The sequence below is a fragment of the Beta vulgaris genome, chromosome 8 (genome assembly GCF_026745355.1).
Source record: "Beta vulgaris subsp. vulgaris cultivar EL10 chromosome 8, EL10.2, whole genome shotgun sequence".
In the NCBI taxonomy this organism is placed as follows: Eukaryota; Viridiplantae; Streptophyta; class Magnoliopsida; order Caryophyllales; family Amaranthaceae; genus Beta; species Beta vulgaris.
The window spans coordinates 42,887,898-42,911,222 of NC_079209.1; the positions used below are offsets into that span (position 1 = coordinate 42,887,898).

The 23,325-nt window shown below is 34.0% G+C and overlaps 3 protein-coding genes across 4 annotated transcripts; 1 reads left to right on the forward strand and 2 right to left on the reverse strand.

Moving 5' to 3' along the window:
- Positions 1 to 372: 372 nt before the first annotated feature.
- Positions 373 to 3,061, reverse strand: LOC104901572 (xyloglucan endotransglucosylase protein 7). The gene is made up of 3 exons (XM_010689161.3): positions 2,626 to 3,061; positions 1,682 to 1,875; positions 373 to 901 (listed from the first exon to the last, which is right to left on the reverse strand). Exons 1-3 carry the CDS (start codon positions 2,908 to 2,910, stop codon positions 520 to 522), a joined length of 861 nt encoding a protein of 286 aa, XP_010687463.2. The 5' UTR covers positions 2,911 to 3,061; the 3' UTR covers positions 373 to 519.
- A 10,555-nt stretch (positions 3,062 to 13,616) lies between these two features.
- Positions 13,617 to 14,751, forward strand: LOC104901590 (uncharacterized). Its single transcript, XM_010689181.2, has 3 exons — positions 13,617 to 13,773; positions 13,871 to 14,359; positions 14,489 to 14,751. The coding sequence occupies exons 1-3, from the start codon at positions 13,617 to 13,619 to the stop codon at positions 14,749 to 14,751; spliced, it is 909 nt and encodes a 302-aa protein (XP_010687483.2).
- A 3,631-nt stretch (positions 14,752 to 18,382) lies between these two features.
- On the reverse strand, positions 18,383 to 23,013 carry LOC104901571 (protein PLANT CADMIUM RESISTANCE 10). Of its 2 annotated transcripts, XM_010689160.4 has the most exons (4): positions 22,749 to 23,012; positions 22,314 to 22,567; positions 21,037 to 21,263; positions 18,383 to 18,821 (listed from the first exon to the last, which is right to left on the reverse strand). In XM_010689160.4, exons 2-4 carry the CDS (start codon positions 22,495 to 22,497, stop codon positions 18,651 to 18,653), a joined length of 582 nt encoding a protein of 193 aa, XP_010687462.2. In that variant the 5' UTR covers positions 22,498 to 22,567; positions 22,749 to 23,012; the 3' UTR covers positions 18,383 to 18,650. The 2 variants fall into 2 exon arrangements, 1 of the variants encoding a protein (XP_010687462.2); XR_008967328.1 differs by lacking the exon at positions 18,383 to 18,821 and having other exon boundaries at positions 20,131 to 21,263; positions 22,240 to 22,567; positions 22,749 to 23,013.
- Positions 23,014 to 23,325: the final 312 nt, after the last annotated feature.

The window sequence follows — 23,325 nt, forward strand, 5'->3', positions numbered from 1 at the left end:
TGTGTTTGTCTGTTGACATGTGATGAACCATTGATATTCAATGGGGAGCAGATTAGTTATGATGATGATGGTGCATGAGTTCGGCTATACGGGGGATACTCTATGTTTATAAACTTTTTAAGTATTTTGTTTGAACCTCCTAGAATTTGTTTATGGTTAGTTGATGGTTTTAAATAAAAGGGGTCAATAGTGATTCCCGAGTTGCAGTTACCATTTTATTTCTGCTGCAATTTAGTTTTCATAATAAGGAGTAAGCTAATGTTTTAATTTCAATAAGTCTTGTATTTTCACCGTAGTGGTAATACTCCCAAAGTCGATGCAACGTAGTTTAGACGTGTGTGGATTTTTGGGTGTTATAGAAACCATCGAAAATTAGGGTTAATGATTTTCCTTAATGATATGCTGGAAAATACAACTTAAATATACATTCCTATGAAGAGATAAAGGAGGACTAAGCCCATGCTATACAAAAGGAAATACAAGCCCAAATACATACACAAAATATAATCCCAATACACTTCAATTCAAGGAGCACTCCGGAGGAAATCCTTGGGGGAATCTCTTCGAATCAGAGCAATAATTGTAAATCATATAGTTCTTTTGTACCCATTCAATTCTTCGTTGTTCAGATGTATCAAGAGCTTGATTTAACCAAGAACTGGAGGAACAAGAAGAAGAACTTGATGAAGGTGACCAAGTGCAGGCTTGGGCATTGTAGTTTCTATAGGAGGCGATAAATGGGGCTTGTGTCCAGTCTGTTTTAACAAGCCCGCCTCTTGTGGCCCAATCTTCTGCGTCCCAAAGGCTTGAGTACACCCACATCGGTTGGCTTTTTGGATAAGACATCCCTTTGGATTCCAGGTTCTTGAATTCCCTAATTGGAGTTCCATCCACGTAAAAGCTGAGAAAAAGTTACACCAGAAGCATGCTTAATAAGATCATCCCATGGTAATGTAATTATATCCTTAATAGTTATTTTCTCCTAATTTTCTAAGTTCATGAAAAATCAAACTACTTACGATGTCTAAGAGATCGTACCTTTATTGTAATAATAATTAGTATAATGTTGATGATTTTCAAAAATAAATTGAAATGAATCATCAAGATTTTATATATAATACTATTTTATAATATTTATATATATATATATTAGTAAAACATGCGTTCGAAATTAAACTATACTCCCTCCGTCCCAATTTAGTTGCTACATTTTGACAGTAGGCACTATTCACGTCATAACTTTGACTATCTTTTACTCCATATATACATAAGAAAAAATATAGTCATGTTGGTTCTTGTTTGATTCGTCCCAATTTGTATTTTCCGAATATATGATTTTTATGATTTTTTCATATATGTAACTCAAGATATTGGTGTTTGAAGTTACATCTCGTAAACTGTGAAAAATCAAATGTAGCAACTAAATTGGGACAAAGGGAGTATATCAACTTGAACAAACAAATAATGAAGAATCAAATGAACGAATGAACTTTTGAGGCAAAGGTTTATAATTCTTGGACTACCTTGATCACTTGACACATTCTGGTTGACAAAGTTCAAAAGACTAGATTCTTTCAGTATATTTTTGTATTTGATAGGATTTTATCTTTCCTTTTACTTGCAAAGACAAAATTAACAAAGAGACGATCATATGTATATTTTGTATATATAGAGTACATACATGATGTTTAGAGGATTCCAGAGAATGGAGTAGGTGTGATAGTCTTTGGTGGGATCAAACCAAAGATAAAATTGCTGCTCTCGATTCCCTTTTCCTTGCGCGAATACATTCGTGTGAAGGATATACGGATCACCACTTAGGTTACCCAAAAATTCAAAGTCAATCTCGTCATGATTTGCTCCTAATGAAGATAGCTGAAAAACGTATAATTATTTTTGTGAGCTACTATAATTTAAGGACAGTTAACATCTGAGCATATCTAGGAAGAGGAAAACTACAACTGTCACAAAAAAGTATACCATGTCATAATGCCATGTTTATGAATAATTTATCAAAGTTGTCCTAGTTTTGCATGCATATAGAAGTACGTAACGTATCTAGCTAGGAATGTTTGTTAGTCTAACGGGTCACTAGCTAATTAGTTAATTAACTAGATTTTAGACGCAAGATACTCTCTATGTAATTATATATTTCTTTTATTAATATTTAATTTTAAAATAATTATATTAAGTATCATTTTGTTTAGTGGTTAATACTATAATTAGTATACATGATTATGATCACGGGATCAAATCTTATAAAATGCATTTTTTTATTTTTTATTTTGTGTATGTGTATTACATGTAGTACAACACTATAAGGGAAGTGCCACGTGACGTCTTTCATTGTTGCTTTTAATATATAGATATATAATAATAATATATATATTATTATTATAATAATATATATATATATATATATATATATATATATATATATATATATATATATATTGACACATTAAACTTTAAACCTATAGTAAGACATATAGATATATTAAACTAGAATATAAATAAACTACAAATAATTTTGAATTATTTATTAATAAAATGAATATTTCATTTATTTATTTTTGTAACAGTGGAAAGTTTAATTATATTGGTACATATGACCCAACAACTTACATAGTATGTAGTAACTGTGCCAGCAGAATTGCCTGGAACAAGTTTGATCTGCATGTCTATTTTTCCATACATGTATCGATTTTGAGACCTAAATCCCGAACCTGAAGTCTTATCTAGAGAAAGGGTTAACAACTGACCATTGTTAAGTATCTTTGCACGACCATCTCCCCATGTAATATCAAAATCCTTATTAAAATTCGCATCTGAACCCTCCAAACCAAAACCAAGCATCAATAAAGCAACTACAAAAGCCACTCTACTTATAACTAAACCCTCATATGCCATAAGTTATAACAATTTAAAAGTTGATTATAAGGTAAAAACAAATAAAAGATCGAAATTTTTGGGATGGTTCAAAGTAGAAGTGTGTAAGGAGTTATATAGTGGAAAGAAGCTATCAATTCAATGCATGCAAAGTTGTTAGGAATTTATATTATTGTATCTTATTTTGGGGTTATTCTTCATGCATGCGTGTAAATTTGAGATAATATGGAAGGGAGTTGACTTGTCCTTCTCAAGGCTCTTTGGGGGGACGAACCATGCATAGCACATTATTTAGTAGGTGTTTGGTTATAGTGATATAGTGCAATGTTTTTATTAAGTAAATAACTAAAGAGATAGCTAGTCAAAGCTAAGTGACGTGATTGTTGTTCCATTGAATCCACTTATTTGGTGTAGAAATGAGAGGGAGGACAGTAAGAATAGGTAGGCGGGACTGTTTTTATATATAGGAAAACTCACAGCTGCATAATTGAAACTCTACACTATTGATTATTGATTTTCTCAAAGCAATGTTTAGGGCATCGTTATCTATAATCAGATTTTGTTTATCTTCCTTTATATGAATAAAGGAAAATATTATTTTATCCAATTTTTATTAATTGCAACGTTTTAACATTTTTCATATTATTAATGTACAAACTTTAGCATGTAAGATGTTGAATTTATCTCAATATATATATTTACAAGATTTCAATTTTTCACAATTTTCACAAATATAATATATTAATGATCAAAATTATGTGTTGACAAGGGTAAAAGTTAAAAGGTAGCAATTAACAAAAAATGAAGGAAATTTTCTGAATACTACGGACATAAACTTGCCCAAACTCGGTTACTTATTTGATACTCTTCGAAATAAAATTGACATCTAAACTCGACATCTAAGCTCGGAAAATCAGCATTATATTACATTGATTAGTTTGCTATATACAAATAAAGTATGAAATTGAAAGATAAGGGTAATTTTAAAGAATATCAAATCAGTTAGGATTATGAATCTGGTAATCAAGCTGATAAGGCTACCCTAAATTACCGAACGTAGATCCAAAGTGTGCCCAAAATAACGTGAAAGCATTTTTATCCAGATTGAACTTGACCTAACTCTTCTCCAAAATTCACTACGAGGAAAATGGTTTTGGGCCACGATAAAACTCGAAGCCCAAAGTAACTATTTTGTTGCCCAAAGACTTGGGCTTCAAGTTTACACTCGTCGTGGGGTCCATGGCTAAGGATCTCTTTAGCTTGAGGGCGGTTAAAGAATTAAGTTACAGTTAATTGAAACGCAAACCCAAACATGACAAAATAAGATTTTGAATCATCTTGAATTCTAATCAAATGGCTCATCACCCAAATAATACAAACTTATCTAACATGCCCTAAACAAAGTCTGGTTGAATTATTTATCTTACGCTCCTTATAAACTACAAAGGCATATTTTAAGTTGAGGGTAATGTATTAAGGAAGTAATTGAAAAAGAATGAAGGATTAGGAGGTGGTGGTACGAAGATTTAAAGATGTATTAATTGTATAAAGATGGGAGAATAATTACCCTCATCGGCTCATCTTGGAATAATAGTTACCATCACTCCTGTAAGGTAGTATGTTACCCACCAGGCCACCATATAAGGGTAATAGCCCGCCCTTTCATCTCTTTGGCCTTTAATATCATAATCTATAATTTATCATTTGCTCCGCTTACACCTAAATTCATCTACATTTTTTTTAAAAAAAATTATCTTTAATACTATTTAATGTGTATATCACACTCAATTCAAACATATTCACGATGGAAATAATATTATTTAAATCCGACTTCCTTTTGTATTGGGGCTCCAACATAATGCTAAGTTTTGGAAGACAAGATAATGCTGACTTGTATCTTGATTAATGACGAGTTCACTGCTAGTATAATTATAATGACATAATCAAGATTGCCACCAAGTGGGTAGTACCGTATTAGGTAATTGATATGCATGAATTATGACGATAATAAAAGTATATGTTTACGCTTATCTTCATGCCTCCCAACCCAACAAATATGCTTTTGCTGGTTAGTTCGCTTACTCGGATTTAACATCCAACCATCCAACTTATTTTCTTGGTACATGTAAGTTGCAAATATTTGTCCTGCCTTAGCCGTGAAAGTCCTTGCACGTCACAGCTGTCTTGAAATTGACTGACACTAGAATCTAATTAATTTAGTAAGGTTCCTTTAAACTTGCTTTTTTCTATTGCTTTCGTGTTTCCTTTCTGGTCTGGAGGTTGAGAATTTGCCCGAAAGGTTATTCTTGTACAGTTGTGTATGTTCTGGAGTCATATTTGTTAGCTGCTAATTGACTAGAAGTAATAAGATTTCAACATGCAAAGATAGCCGATTGCAAGATAGGGAAGTTTTTATATTTAATTCAGGTCCATCAATCCGACTTGTGTGGACTTGGTTCACAGTAAAATAAGTCTGCACCAAGCTCATGCACGTTAATCGGGACACAAACTACTCCAATACACATAAAGACACTATATAAGATAGAAATACGCTATATCACAAAGAAATACACTATAACTCAAAGAAACACTATAGCTCTTGCAAAATAAACACTATAACACAAAGAAACACATTATAGAATAAATTTGGTTGGAATTAGACGATAGGAACCACCTCCTCTCTCCTTTTTATTCTCTCTCCTCTCTCACAAAAACCCTAATTTTCAATCTAGGGCTACCACCACCGTTTTGGATGGTGGTACTCCCCTTTTTCTCCTTTTGTTACTATTTTTTTATGTTTATGTTTCGAATAAATTTCAGTCTCTCTTTAATGGAGAGTTTTTCTACCCATATATTGGGTTATATCTACCCATATATTAGGTTTTATCTTTCTCCATGTAAGACTTTGAAAACTTTGTTTTTGGATTTTTGTGTAATTCAAGATGTTCATTCATTGATCGAAATTTGTGCGGAGTTGCAACAGATTTGAAGACTTCATTTACAATCACTTGATTTAACAATCACTTGAATTAAATCAAGTTCTATTTCATAACTACAAAAGATCGACAGACCCCCTTGTAGAAGGTTGCATCAGACAGTGATGTGAAAGATGAGGGTTTTCATAAGTGGTGGATCTACTCAACGATCGTGGTTTTATCATATTAGAATTGTATTTATTTTATTTTGATATGTATTTGTTCAATTTCTACTTCTATTGTAGATGTCATATGACTTTGAATCAACGAATTAATGTTATTTTCAAATATAAAAAAACACATTGTAGAATACAGAAATACACTATATCACAAACAGATACACTATATGAGAAAGATATACATTATATCACAAATACACTATAGCCCAAAGAAATACTATCACAAATACACACACTATAGCACAAAGAAACACACAATACACACACAAACACATGTTTAATCCTAATATTTTATAACAGGTTTAATTGTACAATCAACTACTTCCTCCGTTTCTTTTTTAAGTGACACATTTCTTGTTTTCACGTTTGCCAATACATTATTTTAACCATTAATATCTTCAATTATTAATAAGTAAAAATTATAAAAAGTTGATATTAAAAAAATTCACATTCAAACGAATCTAACAAGATTCCACATGACTATGTTTTTCCTAAAATGTAAATCACCAAAGCTAATTAAAGTTTAAACTGTGAATAGTAAACACTATGCAAATGTGTCACTTAAAAAGAAACGGAGGAAGTATATCACAAAAACTTAAAAATAGAGTAAGAACTTGAAGATGGAGAAAATGAAGCAATTATGAAAGAAAAACTGAAAAAGAAAGGAAATCTGAGGAGAAAGAAAGACAAAATAGTAGAAGTTCTAATCATTATAACTTATATAACATCTATTGGGTGCACACTAATTAGTGTGCACTGGGTTCATACGAGTTTTTTACAGGTCCATATGGCATCCTATCTTAGGAAAAGTAACCAGAGATGTTTGAAGCCGAAAATTCTGCATTGAGCTTAATGTTCAACCACATAGAATTCGAGTTTAGTCGTTTAGTATTCGACTTATAATTTGGAACAAGAGCTTGCTCATGAACAAATGAACCTAACTCGAATCAAACTCATTGTAAAATGTTATGTATGCGTCGACTTCTACTTGTAGCATCTGACAACAATGGCGGATCCAGGACTTTGAGAATGGTTCGTCACACTAACGCAAATCTGCAATACAACCAATGATCAATACATTAAAAAAATTTACAAAAAGTATCCAAAAGCTATAAATATTCATATTACAACCAAATAATACTTAAAAAAATTATATTTGTTCTCGACGAGTTTTCATGTTTTCATACCAATTTATAATGTCATCATTGCTAACGTTCAAAAACAAATCTTTCTCTAAATAATTAATCAAGCAATCACTCAACATTTGATCTCCCATGCTATTATGCAATTTATATTTCACTTGCGCCATTCCAGAAAATACTCTTTCTACACTTGCAGTTGCAATAAAATAAGTAATTAACACTCACTTCAAAAGCAAGTAGACGCGATTATGAGTTTCAGACTTCCTTGTCTCAACAAGTTTCACTAAAAGCTCGTTAAGACTCTTTTAAATCCCGGAATCTCTCATCTCCTCTAACATCAACAATGAAATTTTCAAGTGAAAAAAAATATCATTTCGATACTTGAAAACTCACTAGGATAGAACTTGGCAAGTTGAATTAATTCTATTTAGTCAAACAAAGAAAGCCTGTTAGTAGGATTGAAACAAGACATGCACACAAGTAGTTCCATACTTATCTCCGAAAATTGATTCTCAAGTTGTTGCAATTAAAGGGTCATTGACACTTTAAAAAACTTTAACTCCAAAATGATGAAGATTTGTAACTTGTGACTCTCATTTCTAAACATCTTTCTACCAGGAACATTATCTCTCTCCTCCATGTTTGAAACCTCGATGTCATATTTAGTCATAAAAGAAGTAACTTTCTATATATGAGAAGCCCATCCTTCATCTCTCATCTTTTGTCGTTACGTCAACCATGGCCATAGCATTTACAATGTCATGATCATGTTTTGCAAAGTCACATTCAACCAACTATAGAAACCATCAAGTGTGCCACAAACACAAAATTGGTCAAATGACATCAACAAGTGTATAAGAGCTTGTACTTTATTTTAATCAATTTTATTAAGAGACTCAATAATTGAAGGATACAAATCAAGCACATTCAAAATTGTTTTAAAGTGAGACCCCCAACAAGTGTCACAAGGTGTACCTAAGCCACGTTCTCGATTTAAACTTGTACTTGATTCAAGTTCACCTAAGGATCGTAGAGCTTGTTTGTTTTGAATAAATTCTTTCCTTTCTGGTGAACCATCCACAAAATTCAAGAGAGGTGCAAGAACATCAACAAAAAGCCAACGACTCTCAATTCCTTTTAGCAAGGATAGCTTGCGTCTTGAAGTTGATGCACAAAACAATGCACGAAGTATGCTTGAGGACATTCCTCTAATATCAAAGTTTTGATCCCATTGATTGAACCTTGCATATTTCTTGTCCTATCATTACCTACCTTCGAACTTAGGAAAAGTGAAAGAGTACTCCATGAGTAATGACTCAATAACACCTCTAAGGATTGTATTTTGGAAGATTTAGTAAGCCGATATTGATTCTAAAAGCCATTGACTCATATGAATTGTGGATCTGGCATGCTTTCTTCGAAACACCAAGTAGGTGTAATGATATTAATGTTCTTGATAAATCTCCATTATATTGTTTAACAATATTTTTTAAGGTCGTGCACCTCTAATTAACTATGTGGTAAACTGCCACGTACCAATACGATATGGGATACTACCTTACTAGCAATATATATCCTCATAGAGCGGCTTTTATACCCATAATAAACCTTCCTCGAAATGAGAAGGAGAGTATTTTTTCCCAAATTTAATAGGGTGAAAAAAAGATGTGTGGAACTTGGCCGAATTTGGAGTACTATAAGCTTACTTTGCTATAATTGGTCAACATATTTTAGCGCGTGATACAAAGATGCTCATAAAATAATAATCGCGCTAATTATTATTCATAACATAATAGTTGAAGTTGAAATATATTCATATTCCCTTCTTTTTGATTGTAAAGATTATGAGGAAGCTAAACGTCCTAGTACAAGTCGATAAAATGCATATAATATTAATGAACCATGTATATGTGAAACTAGTGAGAATCGCATCGCAAACTTGCAAACATACATGATTAATGGAATTGGAGTTCGTGACAAGCTCATGCATGACCGCCTCAAGTCAGACCTAGTGGAAAATATTTGGATGAAATTGGGATAGGACAGGCTTCAATAAATTAAGGGGTATTGTTGCTTGTATTACTAGCTTTGTTGTTTACTTATTTTATAATATGCTTTGCAATGGCGGATCCAAGAATTGAAACACGTGGGTTCGAACTTGTTCAAACATAGAACAAACACGAGTCTTATATTCATGTGAAGCATGCTGTAAAATTTTACTATTAATACTTATATTTAAAGGCGTTAAAAACAGTTATACTAGTTTGGCTAATAAATTAATTATGCTTGCATCAAAAAATAAAATATTAATGTTTGCATCAAAAAAATTATTCATGCTATCAATGATTGATTAACAACTCACCAACAATAAGGTTTTTGTAATATAGTTTGTCTAATAAATTATTTAAATGCTTATCAATAATTAATTGCTTAAACAAGTTAATTGGAAGAAAAAGATAATCAAACCAGATTCATTTCCTATTAATATATTTGTATTTGGTAGGTGGAGAATATTTGTGAAAAAGGAAAACTAGAAAATGGAGGATAAAAAAAAAATAAACCAAGTATAAAAACATAGGCTATAGCAAGAAAAAAAACAAGGGAGGGAAGAAAAACCTAAAACAAGAATATATTTTTTCTAATAAATTATTTAAATTCTTATCAATAATTAATTGCTTAAACAAGTAAATTGGAAGAAAAAGAAAATTACACTAGATTCATTTCCTACTTGGTAGGTGGGGAATATTTGTGAAAAAGGAAAACTAGAAATGAAGGATGAAAAAAGTAAAAAAAAAATAAACCAAGTATAAAAACATAGGTTGTAGCAAGAAAAAACAAAGGGAGGGAAGAAAAAAAACTAAAACAAGAGCCCATATATACTCCTTGATGGGATTTGATTCCACGAGCTTAAATTTACAATAAAGCTTAACTTTCAACTGAGCTACCCGCATAACATTGTACTAAGTTGGGCACTTTTTCTTATAAAAACTTTTTATTTAACCTATAAATTTGAGTTTTTCGCTGGATCCACCGTGGGTTCAATTGAACCCACTAAACCCACGTTGGATCTGCCACTGATGCTTCGTCGACTTTTGTTGCTATTGTTTAATGTATTATTAATGAAGATTCCATTTTTAGCAGTGTAGTACGATTCAACTGTTAATCAATTGAATTAATCAATTAAACCAAATATAAGTTTTATCCAATAATAATTAATAATAAACTATTATTAACTATCATTAAAATCCAATAATCTAAACTTAAAGAATTCATAATAATATTCCACTGATTTTTATTTGTTTACTCACTTTTTTGGCATAAAGTTTTAGGAGAAATAAGTATGTGAGTTCAAAGCAAGTCTGTGAACAAGCAGAGCACCAGATTTAACTGAATAATCACCATTCCGAGTAAATTCCCAAACCATGGAGTCTAAACCCTTAGAAGCATGAATAAAGATACTTAAATAACTTGACAAATCTCGACAGGAAGGAGAGAAGCTAATCTATCTCTATCCCGTTGCTTATGCACATTAATCACCTTACTAACTTTTAATAGTTGTGTATCAATAACAGGATCACACAATTAAGAAATAGGATACATGAGAACCCAATTATCTTCCCAAAAAGAAATAGAGTTCCCCTTATTAACAAGCCAACAGAGATCTTGTGTAGGTGTGTTTTTATTTCGCCTACGCGGGATGAGAGCGTATTAGATTTGTCTATCCCATTATAAAGGTTTCTGTATTGAAAACATTTCAAAGCCCCCAACAATTCTTTACAGAAAAAATAATAAACCCAATTGGATATGGAAAATCATACGGAAAAAATAGGGACTTATCCAATGTACATTTCCCCGTCTATAATCCTAATCAAATTAAAGTCTATGGAGGAGAGGGACAACATATTATATGCTGGTCCTCATTTATTTTTTGGAACATCGATGATTGTTAAACCTTGGAGTGCAAATTTTAACTTTCATGAGGAGATACTTAAAGTGATCCCTATATGGGTGAAACTGCCGAACCTTCTTCTTAATTGTTGGGGAGAGGATTCTCTTAGCAGGATAGGAAGTGACTTGGGGGTTTCATTGTATGCTGATGATTGTACTAGCAAGTGCTTGAGAGTATCTTTTGCTAGGATTTTAATAGAGCTTAATGTGACTAAAGATATACCTCGGGAGATTGATGTAGAGGACCCTTATGGTGTTGTATTTAAGCAGAAGGTGGTTTTTGACTGGCTCCCTCCATTTTGCAAGAAATGCCAAATCGTGGGGCATAACTGTGGATCCAAAGGGCTGGTTAAAGTTCCTGGCAATGTTGTTCAGAGATAGGTTGTTAAGAAAACCACTCAACAGGAACAGGCGTCAAATGAAATTCATGAGAATGCTGGTCCCAATATTCCTGTTATAATTGATGAAGAGATTGTAGCTGTAATTAATGACACTGTTACTCCTATTTCTACTCCTAGTACTGATCAAGAAAAAGATCAAGATGAAGGGATGTGGAAAATGGTTACTAGAAAGAATAAAGACAAAGGCAAGAGTGTTATGCAAAGTGGGCTTCAGCTTGAATTTGGCTCAGGGCTGCCTGGGGGTGCTAGGGGACCTAATCCCTATCTATCTTAATGATTGTAGCCACTTGGAATGTCAGGGGAATGAATGATCCCCTGAAAGTGAAGGAAATAAAGCATTTCCTTCACTCTAAAAAGGTAATTGTTTGTGCATTACTGGAAACTAGAGTTAGAAGTCATAAATGCCTCAAATAATGTGAGCACTCTAACAAGGGGAGAATCAGGTTAGGGTGGCTAACTGGTATAGCTAAAGTCATCATTCAGACTGTATCTGAACAGGTGATTATTGCTGAAGTGCAAAATGGGTCTTGAACTTTTATGTTTATGGTGGTTGTTTATGGATTACACTCTGTTACTACTAGGAAAAGTCTTTGGACTGAAATGGCAAGATTTTTAGATGGTATTTCTCAACCTTGTATCATGATGGGAGATTTAAATGATGTATGCAATGATGTTGATAGAATGAATGGTGTGGCTGTTGCTGAAGCTGAAACTATAGATTTCAGCACCTTCATGACGGATAATCAGCTAATGGAAGCTCCTTCATGTGGGCACTTCTATTCCTGGAACAATAAAGGAGTGAGGCTGGAGAGGGTTTATAGCAGAATTGACAAAGCCATTGTCAACTGTGAGTGGATTAATCACTATTCTGGAGTAGTGATTAAGTACCTTGAAGCTAGTGTATCTTATCATACACCCCTTATGTTTGACACTGGTGATTCTCCATGCCAAAGAGGTAAGCCTTTTCGTTTCATGAATTTTCTTGCTGATCAGAAAGGTTTTATTAAAGTGGTGCAGGAAGCCTGGCAATCAACTTCTAGTGCTTATAAAATGAATAGTGTTTGGGATAAGTTGAAAGTTGTCAAGGCAGCTTTCAAAAGCTTTCACTCTAAAAGCTTTTCTAAGGCTCACTTCAAAGTGGAGGAGCTACGAATGAAACTTGCTGCTATGCAAGCATTGCGTGAGATGAAATTTGATACTGAAACACAACAAGATGAAAAACTAATCCTAGATCAGTTGAGAAAATGGTCTAGGATTGAAGAGAGCATCTTGAAGCAGAAAGCAAGGATCAACTGGATTACTTTGGGGGACTCCAATTCAAAATTCTTCTTTACTGCAGTGAAGGTGAGGAATGCAAAGAATAAGATAACAGTGATTCATACTACTCAAGGTGAGTTGTTGACTGAAAATATAGCTATTCAAGATGAAATTACAAGTTTTTACAGAAAACTTCTAGGGTCAAGCACGGATCAGCTGGAGGCTATTGATCTAAGGGTTGTGAGAGAGGGCCCTAGGTTGAAGTATGAAAATTGTTGCCTACTAATGCAAGCTGTGAGCACTATAGATGTTGACCTAGCTCTTGTTTCTATTGATGACTCCAAAGCTCCTATATTGGATGGCTTCAATGCAGTTTTCTTCAAGAAAACTTGGAATATCATTAAACATGACATTTATGTTGCTGTTCTAGAGTTCTTTGACCAGGTTTATATTCACAAACCAGTCAACTTTACTGCTATTACACTGATTCCTAAAATGGAAAATGCCTTGTATGCAAAAGATTATAGACCTATTGCATGCTGCTCTATTGTGTATAAGCTGATATCTAAGATCCTAACTCACATACTACAGAAGGTGATTACAACCACTGTGAGTTGCTCTCAAACTGGCTTTATTCCAGCAAGGCAGATTATGGATAATATTCTACTGGCAACTGAGTTAATAAGAGGGTATAATAGGAGCCATATATCTCCTAGGTGTGTAATCAAGGTGGATATCAAGAAAGCATATGATTCAGTGGAATGGGTATTTTTGGAGAGTATGCTTAAGGAGCTTGGTTTCCCCGAAAGGTTTACTCAATAGATAATGGCTTGTGTCAAGTCTATATCCTATTCTATCTTATTGAATGGGTTACCTTCCAATCTTTTTGATGCTAAGAAAGGCTTAAGACAAGGGGATCCATTGTCCCCTTTCCTCTTTGCTTTAAGTATGGAGTACTTAAGTAGATGCTTGGGAGATATGAGTAAAAGCCCTGACTTTAACTATCATCCCAAATGTGAAAGGCTTAACTTGACCCATCTTTATGTTTGTTGATGATCTGCTCATGTTTGCTAGAGCAGATCATAGCTCAATATGGAAGATTATGGCTGCCTTCCACAAATTTTTAAGGGCTTCCGGGCTTGAAGCTAGCAATGAGAAAAGTTGCATCTACTTTTCAGGGATTAGCCAGGATGAAGCTACACAACTTGCAGCAGATATTCATATGCCTGTAGGTGTGCTCCCTTTCAAGTATCTTGGGGTGTCTTTGGCTGCGAAAAAGCTCTCTTTTTCACAATGTAAACCACTGATAGATAAAATTACAGCCAGGGCTCAAGGGTGGATGGTGCACCTCTTGTCTTATGTTGGTATTAGGCTGCAATTGGTAAAAACTATACTTGGTAGCATGCAGAATTGTTGGGGGCAAATTTTTCCTCTCCCTAAGAAGCTGATCAAAGTTGTTGAAGCAATTTGTAGGAAGTTCTTGTGGACTGGTGGCTTAGACCAATCAAAAAAAAGCCCCAATCGCTTGGTCTTTCATTCAGCAACCAAAAACTGCAAGGGGGCTAAATGTAATTAACATGGTGTTGTGGAACAAAGCTGCCCTATTGAAACAGCTTTGGGCTATATCTTTTAAACAAGATAAGCTTTGGGTCGTTGGGTTCATGCCTACTATATAAAAAGAGGTAACATTGATGTAGTATTTGTTAGCAGTAACACCTCTTGGTTGTTGAGAAAAATTCTGGAGTCTAGGGAGCTGCTGGTGAGACTTGAGGGCTGGGATAATGTGAGTACTATCCATGAGTTTAGCATCAAGAAAGCTTATGAGCTCCTGCAAGAGTCTTTTGCTAGACTGAGTTGGAAAAGGTTAATCTGCAATAACAAAGCTACTCCTAAAAGCAAGTTCATTCTATGGATGGCTTTGTTAAATAGATTGGCTACTACAGACAGCATTTATAAGTGAAACAGGGATTGCAATCTCATGTGTAAGTTATGTGATGTGAAATAGGAAAATGTGCACCGCTTATTTTTTTGAATGTGAATATAGTATGACTATTTGGAAGTCAGTATTGCAGTACATTGGCCTAGTCCCTCTCAGCATTGTCTCTGGTGAACTGAGAAGAGGTATACAGAAAGCTAAGAGTAAGAGAAGCAATGACAGGTTATATGTGATGATGTTTACTGAGAGTCTCTATGCCATTTGGATCCAGCGTAATAGTAAGTGTTTTAGGAACACTTTGCTAGCCCCCATGCTATTGCGACAGAGATCATTTATCAAGTTGCTTGCATTTGTAATGAGCAAGAAAGAGACAGGATCATAAAGTTTGTTGCTCTTCTCATCCTTAGGTTGTAACCATTTTGTTGGTTATCAATAACAACTTTGAATTAACAAAAAAAAAGTATGGTTGTTGGTTTAATTTTTTTAATTAAGTCAATTATAAATGTTATACTTCCTCCATGTTCTTTTGTTGTTCCTATTTGAAATCAGGGAAGAAACTAATGCATTTCAAAAAATGGGCAAGATTCTACTATTTTAAATAAAAGTTAAATTAACTAAAATTATAGAGTCTAATTTTTAAGTTAATCAATGTTAGGCAACCAGTGACACAAAAGTTTGAGGGATAAAAGTAAAAAATGACTTCAAACTGGTGGTGAACATATTTATTGCCCTTTAGGTAACTCTATGTCACTAGTGGGAAAAAAAAACGGAAGGGCTCCGGTTAAAACAGCCCTAAGGGCTGCGTTTTTGGATAGCAACCCTTTCTATAGCAGCCCTTCACTAAAAGTGAAGGGCTGCGTTTTTAAACCGCAACCCTTCACAATGAAGGGTTGCGGTTGAGGCCCAAAAACGCAACCCTTCTTTGTACAAAGGGTTGCGTTTTTGGCACACAAATTCAGAATGACAGAAATACATAATACTCAAACGAAAATGAAAATTAAACTCAAAAATTACAAACACACAAAAACAGAATGACAGAAAATGAAAAAAAAAAAGAACAAAAACGAAAATGAAAATTAAACAAAACTCAAACTCAAACCTAGATCTGAAAAAAAAAACTCAAAATTACAATCGACAAAAATTTTAAGGGATCTGAGTGGGTCCCCTCCCTCTCTATTGAAGTTGTTAATGGAAGGAAGACTGCAGAGAAGAGAAGAAACAGAATAATCTTACATCTTGGCGAGCATAAAAATGAGCAAGAGCCATCTTAGACTGCAAATTACCACCAAGAGCGGCAAAAAAATGATACAATAAACCTAGCACAGACCTAGCATGAGGATCACCAGCCTTAGCTGCAGCTTCAATTTCCGACGACGCCTCCTCCATTAATCTCAACTCGCCTGAACTCAATGAAGAAACCATCTTCGACACACCCGAGTAATAGAACGACTCGTCGTGACTCGGAGGTTCTTCGAGAATAGGGCGCCATGATCCAGGTTCTTCCTCTGATTTGGACTCGGACACTTGAACTCATCCCACTCGGACGAGTCAGGATTGGGGTTGGATTCTTCGGGAGGAGAGCTAGGGTTGGTTATTGTCTAGCGGAGATCGTTTTGTGTGAGGACGAGGAAGAAAGGCCGGCAAAGGGAGTGCAGAGGAAGGAGAGAAATAATAATCAAAATGCATTTGAAGAAGACGAATTCAGGACGTGGGAGGCGAAATACTAGAGGGAGAGGGTGAGAGAGAAGAAGAGGGGTTTGTTGAGGAGAAACTTCTGTTTGTTGTGGACGTGAGAGAGAAGGAGGGAAAGGAAACCCTAACTAGCCCGCTTAACATTTGAAGCCCGCGAATTCATTTCAAATTTTTTTTCTAAAAAAAGCCCATAAAGGGCTGCGTTTTTTTAAAAAACGCAGCCCTTTATGTTTTATAGGGCTGCGTTTTTAAAAAAACGCAGCCTTTCATGACTTATAAGGCTGCGTTTTTTTAAAATGTAGCCCTTTATTACTTATAGGGCTGCGTTTTTTCAAAAAGCGCAGCCCTTAAAAAAACGCAGCCCTTTATTACTTAAAGGGCTGCGTTTTTTTAAAAAGCGCAGCCCTTCACTATTAAGGGCTGGGTTTTTAGAAAAACGCAGCCCTTGCACCGCAGCTCTTCCGTATTTTTCCCCTAGTGTGTTAACCAATGAGACAAAAGTTTGAGGTTAATTACTACTCAATAGTGTGAACACATTTATTGCAACTTAAAACTAATGGAAAATTTAATTCATAAACTACACTATGTATGGAAAGATTCAAAATAGGAACAAGATATCAAATGTTTCAATGGAAAATACAGGTACAATTTTTCACTTTAACACTTTTTGTTTTTATTTTCAATTTTACCACCTTAAAGTTTCCAACTCGTTAAAAATCACCACCTTGACTCAGCTCCAACGAACAATCCGGCAAAGGGTGTCCCAAGTAATTATTTTATGTTTTGTTTCTCCCCATTTTCACTTTACCCTCGATTTTTCATTTCTACTTCATTAAAACCCCGGTTTTGTCTTTCAATTCCTCTAAAAAATCAAATTTCTTTGATGAAAACCTAAATGCTTGCATAATGCCTGCTTTGGTTTTCATTCATCTTTATTGTTATATATAATCCCATAATGTCTTAGTTTTCTTCCCAAAACCACCAAAAGTGCAACTATGGAATTCCTCGTGAGCAAAAGTCGAAATAAAAGGAGAAGAGAGAGTAGCTAGGTATTCTGATTTTGGGTGAAGTGGAGGAGAGACAAGGTAAAATAATCTTTGTAAATATCAAAGAGAAGTTTATCTAATGATCTTTAGAGAGAGGTTGTTGATAGGGAATCAAAGATAAGAATGTGATTTATTTAAGGAAATGGAATGGTGAAGGAAGAAAGAGAAAGAAATCGGGAAGAGAGAGTAAAATAGGGGGAAAGTTTTTTAATCCGACATGTGGGCCCTCCCTCACGGGATTTTTGGTCGGAGCACGAGTTAAATGGTAGATTTTAGTGAGTTGGAAAGTTTAAGGTGGTCAAATTGAAAAAAAAACCAAAAGCTGGTAAATATTTTTGAACATTAATGGCATGTTTGGTAAAAAGTTACAAATGGTTGGAATAGTAATGTATTATAGTGTAAATTTGTAGTAGAAATCCAATATCATTACCTATGGTAATGCTACTTCATACCAATATATCCATTCTCATTCTAAAATCTCATTATTATCCATTACTACTTGGGAAGGTGCTATTAGGTGGTAATGAAAATTTAGATAGAAAACCCCATGTTTTGCGATAAAATTTCATTCCCATGGTCATTAACATGAAAATTTCTTAACAAATTTACACTAAATATTATTATCATTACCACTATTTATGACCACTATTCAAACGGACCGTAAAAGTAATGATTTAAAACTTTTTGTAAGGTATCTATCTGAAAATCTTAATATATTAGTTTCAATCAATACTTTCACTTGTATATAGGATTTTTACAATGATATTTAAAAAAACGAATTACGGTTTGTGAAAAATGTATAGCACTTAACAAGATGAAATTGGATGCAGAAGCTCTATGAACGACAAGAAGAAATGAAATCATATTTTATACAGCCGACCCCATGGATGTTGTAATTGTTTGAAGTATGATTGAAGGACAACTGGAAATGGAGATGGTTTAATTTAGTTACTTCAAAAAATGAAATGTCCTTATATTGCACAAGTTTAACTCCCAAGACATGCATTACCCTCTTTCTACTTTGTGTTGCTTCCATGAGAGGCTCAGAGGCCATGTTCTACTATGAAAGTATGATTACAAGTTAAAAAAAAACATCATTAGAATATAATCCTTCCTATTTAGAGCCTAGAAATTAGAATTTCATCATAATTAACAAAAATGGGTAATTCAGGAAGCATCATTCATTCATTCTCTTGGATGCGGTTCCATTTTCTGGACAGTTGGTGCTGTAATTACAGGTTGTCTGTGATCAGCATAGTTTAGATCACCAGATTTCTCACATATTTCCCTGTATTCTTGGCACACCGCACACTGATGACAGAAGAAATGAGTCACAAAATCTCCACAAGGTGCCTCCTAAACATACATTTCGATCCAAAAAAAGAGCAACGAGCTTAGTGAAATATGTATATATACAGGGGGGGGGGGGTGTGACATGAAAACAAATATTGCTGAAGTGTACATAATATAAAACCTTATTGTCAAGGGAAGACACAGCATCCAGAAAAGTATATGGAGTCTAACAATACCCTAAAAGAATATATTTGATCGAACTCCATTGAAGTCTTGGATGCATTAAATAAAACAGATAACAGCTAAAACCACACAAACAGCAAATTGATATCCACATAAACACAAATTCTTCTCTAAGACGGGTGCACAAGGAAGGTTTTGCCCTAAATGAGTCACATACATAAAAGTGACCCTTTTATGATAAAAAGTTACTTATAATAAGGAGTAACAGTTTTTCCTGAATGGATCAGTTTTACTTATTAAAGTTACAAATTACCCTTTGTTTTAAAGTGACCCCTCTTGACTTGAAAAGTGACTCATTTTAACTTAAAAGTGACCCGTTTTAACTTAAGGTGAGCTCAACAACAACAAAGCCTTAGTCCCAAAATCATTTGGGGAGCTTAAATTGAACTCGTACAATAAATTTATTGTACACCCAGTGCACGCAATACTACTAGCAGAGAAGAATAGGAGCAGCAAGTGAAAAAAAATTGCTGAAGGAAACATCCGAATTGGTGAACAAAGTCCTAATTGCTTCCATGATTTCAAAATTCAAATATAATCTTATGAGAGCATACAGAACAATTAAAAGAATGGGGTATGCTGGCTGTATCATGCCAATATGCTAAGATTTCTCCTACAAATGAAAACACCTATATTTCTAAGAAATAATACTGCAATAATGTCAAGTCGTTCAGAACTGATCACGGGTAAACGACTAAGTTCTCATTATGTTGGGATCTTGGAGCAGGAACTCTTAGAATATGACAATTCCAAATTCATGATGATACAAAGATTAAAATCACATATATACCCATCCCGTTTCTGTTTTGTTACACAAAGGCCAACTAAAAGATTAGTTGTACTGTTGGCAGCAAATTAGATCTGCTGAAACAATCTTTCCTTAAAATATACTTTTCATCCAGCCACAAAAGCCTGAAAGGTAAATCTAATGGCTGAAGGGTTGACTGCAGTTACTTGTAAGCAATGTTTTACATTATTTGGCCGTGTTTGGAAAGAACTATATATTTTTCTTACGATCCGCAAATAAAATAAGATCCTCAGAATATATATATATATATATATATATATATATATATATATATATATATATATATATATATATATATAAGTGAGTTCATATGAGAATGCATACTTACATGTGAAATGAAAACGAATTTTACGCGATATAACTCTAATGAATAAGTGATGTAACTCTACTGAAAAAGTGATATAACTCTAAAAAATGAATATTAGAAGAAGAAAAAAAAATTCGAATTTTTTTTTTAACTCTAATCCAATCGTGTGGTTGAGATTCATTCTCATTTCTCATGTAAGGAGCATTCTCATGTGATCTTCTCATATATATATATATATATATATATATATATATATATGATGGTGAGTGGTAACTAGTTATAAGAAAGGGTCATTTGAAGAATGTTTTCAAAGTTGTGGTAACAAACTTGTAAAGCTACTTCCAAAGGCAGCACAACATAATGATGTGGTAGAAAGTGAACACAACAATCGAGGAAAGAGTGCAATCGCAGCTCTCTGATGCAAAGTTTGTCACAATCATATTGGAAACAGGCAGGCAAAATTGTGATGAATCCCTTGGCAACAAAATAGACATTTAGAAGCTCTCCCCCTCCCCTTATCCTTTCACCAATCCAATTTTTCCTAAAAGCTTTACCCAAAACATTTTTCGGGCCTTCTCTTTGCTCTAGTTCATTGTAACAAAGGAGAAATTATTCCAAAACATTTTATTACATGGAGAAAGCTGGTTCTAACTTCTAATCCTGATTGTATCGGGAAAAATCATGTTTGTTATAAGAATACTAAATAGATTCCATAATGTACAATTCATGATGAAGACAAAAAAGAGCATAAGCCCCTGATAATTGTGTTGCCAATTGCCCAACTAGTGACCACAATGAATGAGTATAAAGTTAGAACTAATTTTGAGTTTGACTATTCACTTTTAGTCATCAGTATGAATGACGTTGTCTATTGAAAGGATATATCAGCCCAAAAAGCACACAAAACAGAAAGGACATACCGGCAGATTGTACTTAGTACGAAGCATCTTTCGATAATTACAAGCGTAACATGAAATGAAGCAGCTAGGCAACCCCAAAAGTGGACAATCTGCTAGAAAGCAGCAAACACCATTGATGAGGCCCCACAGCAAAAGATGAATCATACAAGGTCCTATAAGGGTTCCAGAACCCAGAAACTCGGCATTCTTAGCAAAGAGGTAGCAGGGGCAAAAGAGACCTATACAACCTGCATAAAACAATGAATTTGCCAATTTGATAGAATCAGGTATCAAGGTACTATGAATGGAAAGCACCAGATTCATTATACTATGGATAACTTCTTTGCCAAACTTTCCCATTCTGAATCAAGATATAGTAAAATCCAATTCAGGTACCTGTTTTACAATATTCTCATTTCTCAATTTGATGACTTAACCTGCAGAACATGCTTCTACTTTGGTCCAATCTTTAACTCTCAATAGAAAGCTTGATGTGTTTTAAGAATAACGAAAAGCTTAGGTCTGAAGATGGGATATATGAAAGTAAAGTCAGCAAATAATGATCTAACCATAACTTACTACCTTAGGCACCAAAAATAGAATTTCCTTGTTTTCTTAGCTATATTCTCAGCAAACAAGACAAATGCAAGTAAATACAGACTCAATCACACAATGCAATGCTTAAAGTATCAGAATTGTGAAAAAACAAGTGAACAAGTATTTGGAATGATGTCTACACTACAGACTCGATTCCAAAATGCAATGCTTGATGAAGACAAATGCAAGTGTCAACTAGTTAGGACTGTTTACTTGCGGAACTACATGATGATCCCAACTTTATACCTTCAAGCACTCCAAAAAAAAACATCAGAAAGTGATTCCTATGTGGTATAAGTAAACCCTTCTAAAGCAAATCCTTACTTATTAAAGTAATTATCTTCAATGCCAGGTGAATCTTTAACAAAGAAGCCCTTAGATTCATCAAGATGCCCCATAATGATGTCCTTATAGACCGACGTGTACACAAAATTATCCAAGAAACAAGTAACCTATTCCTACAAAACCCATACATGTGTAAACCATCTTTACAACTTAAATTCACTTCAAATGCACGAATCGGGGCAATCTAGGTTCACAAATCATGCTTCAATGCAACAAAAACAAGATAAATGCAACATAAAAGTTCATTTTTATTAGTATCATGTTAATATGCTCAAATTGCACCTTTTGACAAAATTCATCCTTCTGATAAAATCAATGGGTCAGTCACAAGTAGTCAGATATATATAGTAGCATACAGCTCGGCGTATCGTCGCAACAAGCACAAATTCCAGAGGACCATTGCACGGCACCCGCACCGCCATCGCTCGAAGAAGCCGGAGCTTGTACAGCATTGTTCTCTGTAATTGCAGCTTCAAATTCTTGATCAGACTGCCCTAAGGCTATATATGGAGGTGGCACATAGCTTCCTTGCCCTTTCATCTTCACTCTTTAGAATCACAAGAAAAACCAATCTTACCGCTAAATTTTCTTCAATCAGCTCCAAATTTTTCTGATGAAGATTTCAAGAATCAGAATCACAACAAAGAAAAATATAACTCTGAATTTTTTTGGCTTACCAGAGAATTAAATGGATAATAAATAAACAATATTAGTCTGAATTCTTACTCAGATATGTATATGCAACAAAATTTGAATCTTGAAAATTTACTGTAAAGTAATCCAAAACATACCTTCAAATTTTGTGAAGATCCAAATTTATGGTATTGTCAAGAAAGGATAGATGAGCCCGCAATTCTCTATTTCTTTTGTAATCTGCTCCTACAATTTGGAAAAGGTAATATTATTTTGGAAATTCGAAGTTGGGTTTGATAATTTGTCAATTTCTTTTTAGTGGAAAAATGAAGAGATGAATGTAGAGGTGTAAAATTAGTGTTTTCTATGTTTCTGTCTTGTCTTTTCTTTCCTTTTTTCTTGATGGATTATTATTTTGCTTTTGTATCCTTCTTTATGCTTTTTCTATGTACTTGCCCCAAAGTGAGATGAAGAGATAATGGGGTGTTTTGCAATTAGAGTTTTTGAGTAAAAAGAGAGTTTGGATCACTTTTAGAATTTTGACTAGTCAAAATTTTTAAAAAAGGTATATGGTAAAATAGAGTTTTACAGGGAGTTTTAGGGACAAATATGTCCAATGACTTTTTTGCCTCTAATAATACTATTACATATGTATTAAAATGTCTATAAATATCATTTTATTCAAAAATATGACAATAAGCTTTTAGCAATCAGTTAATTGTTACCAACACACAT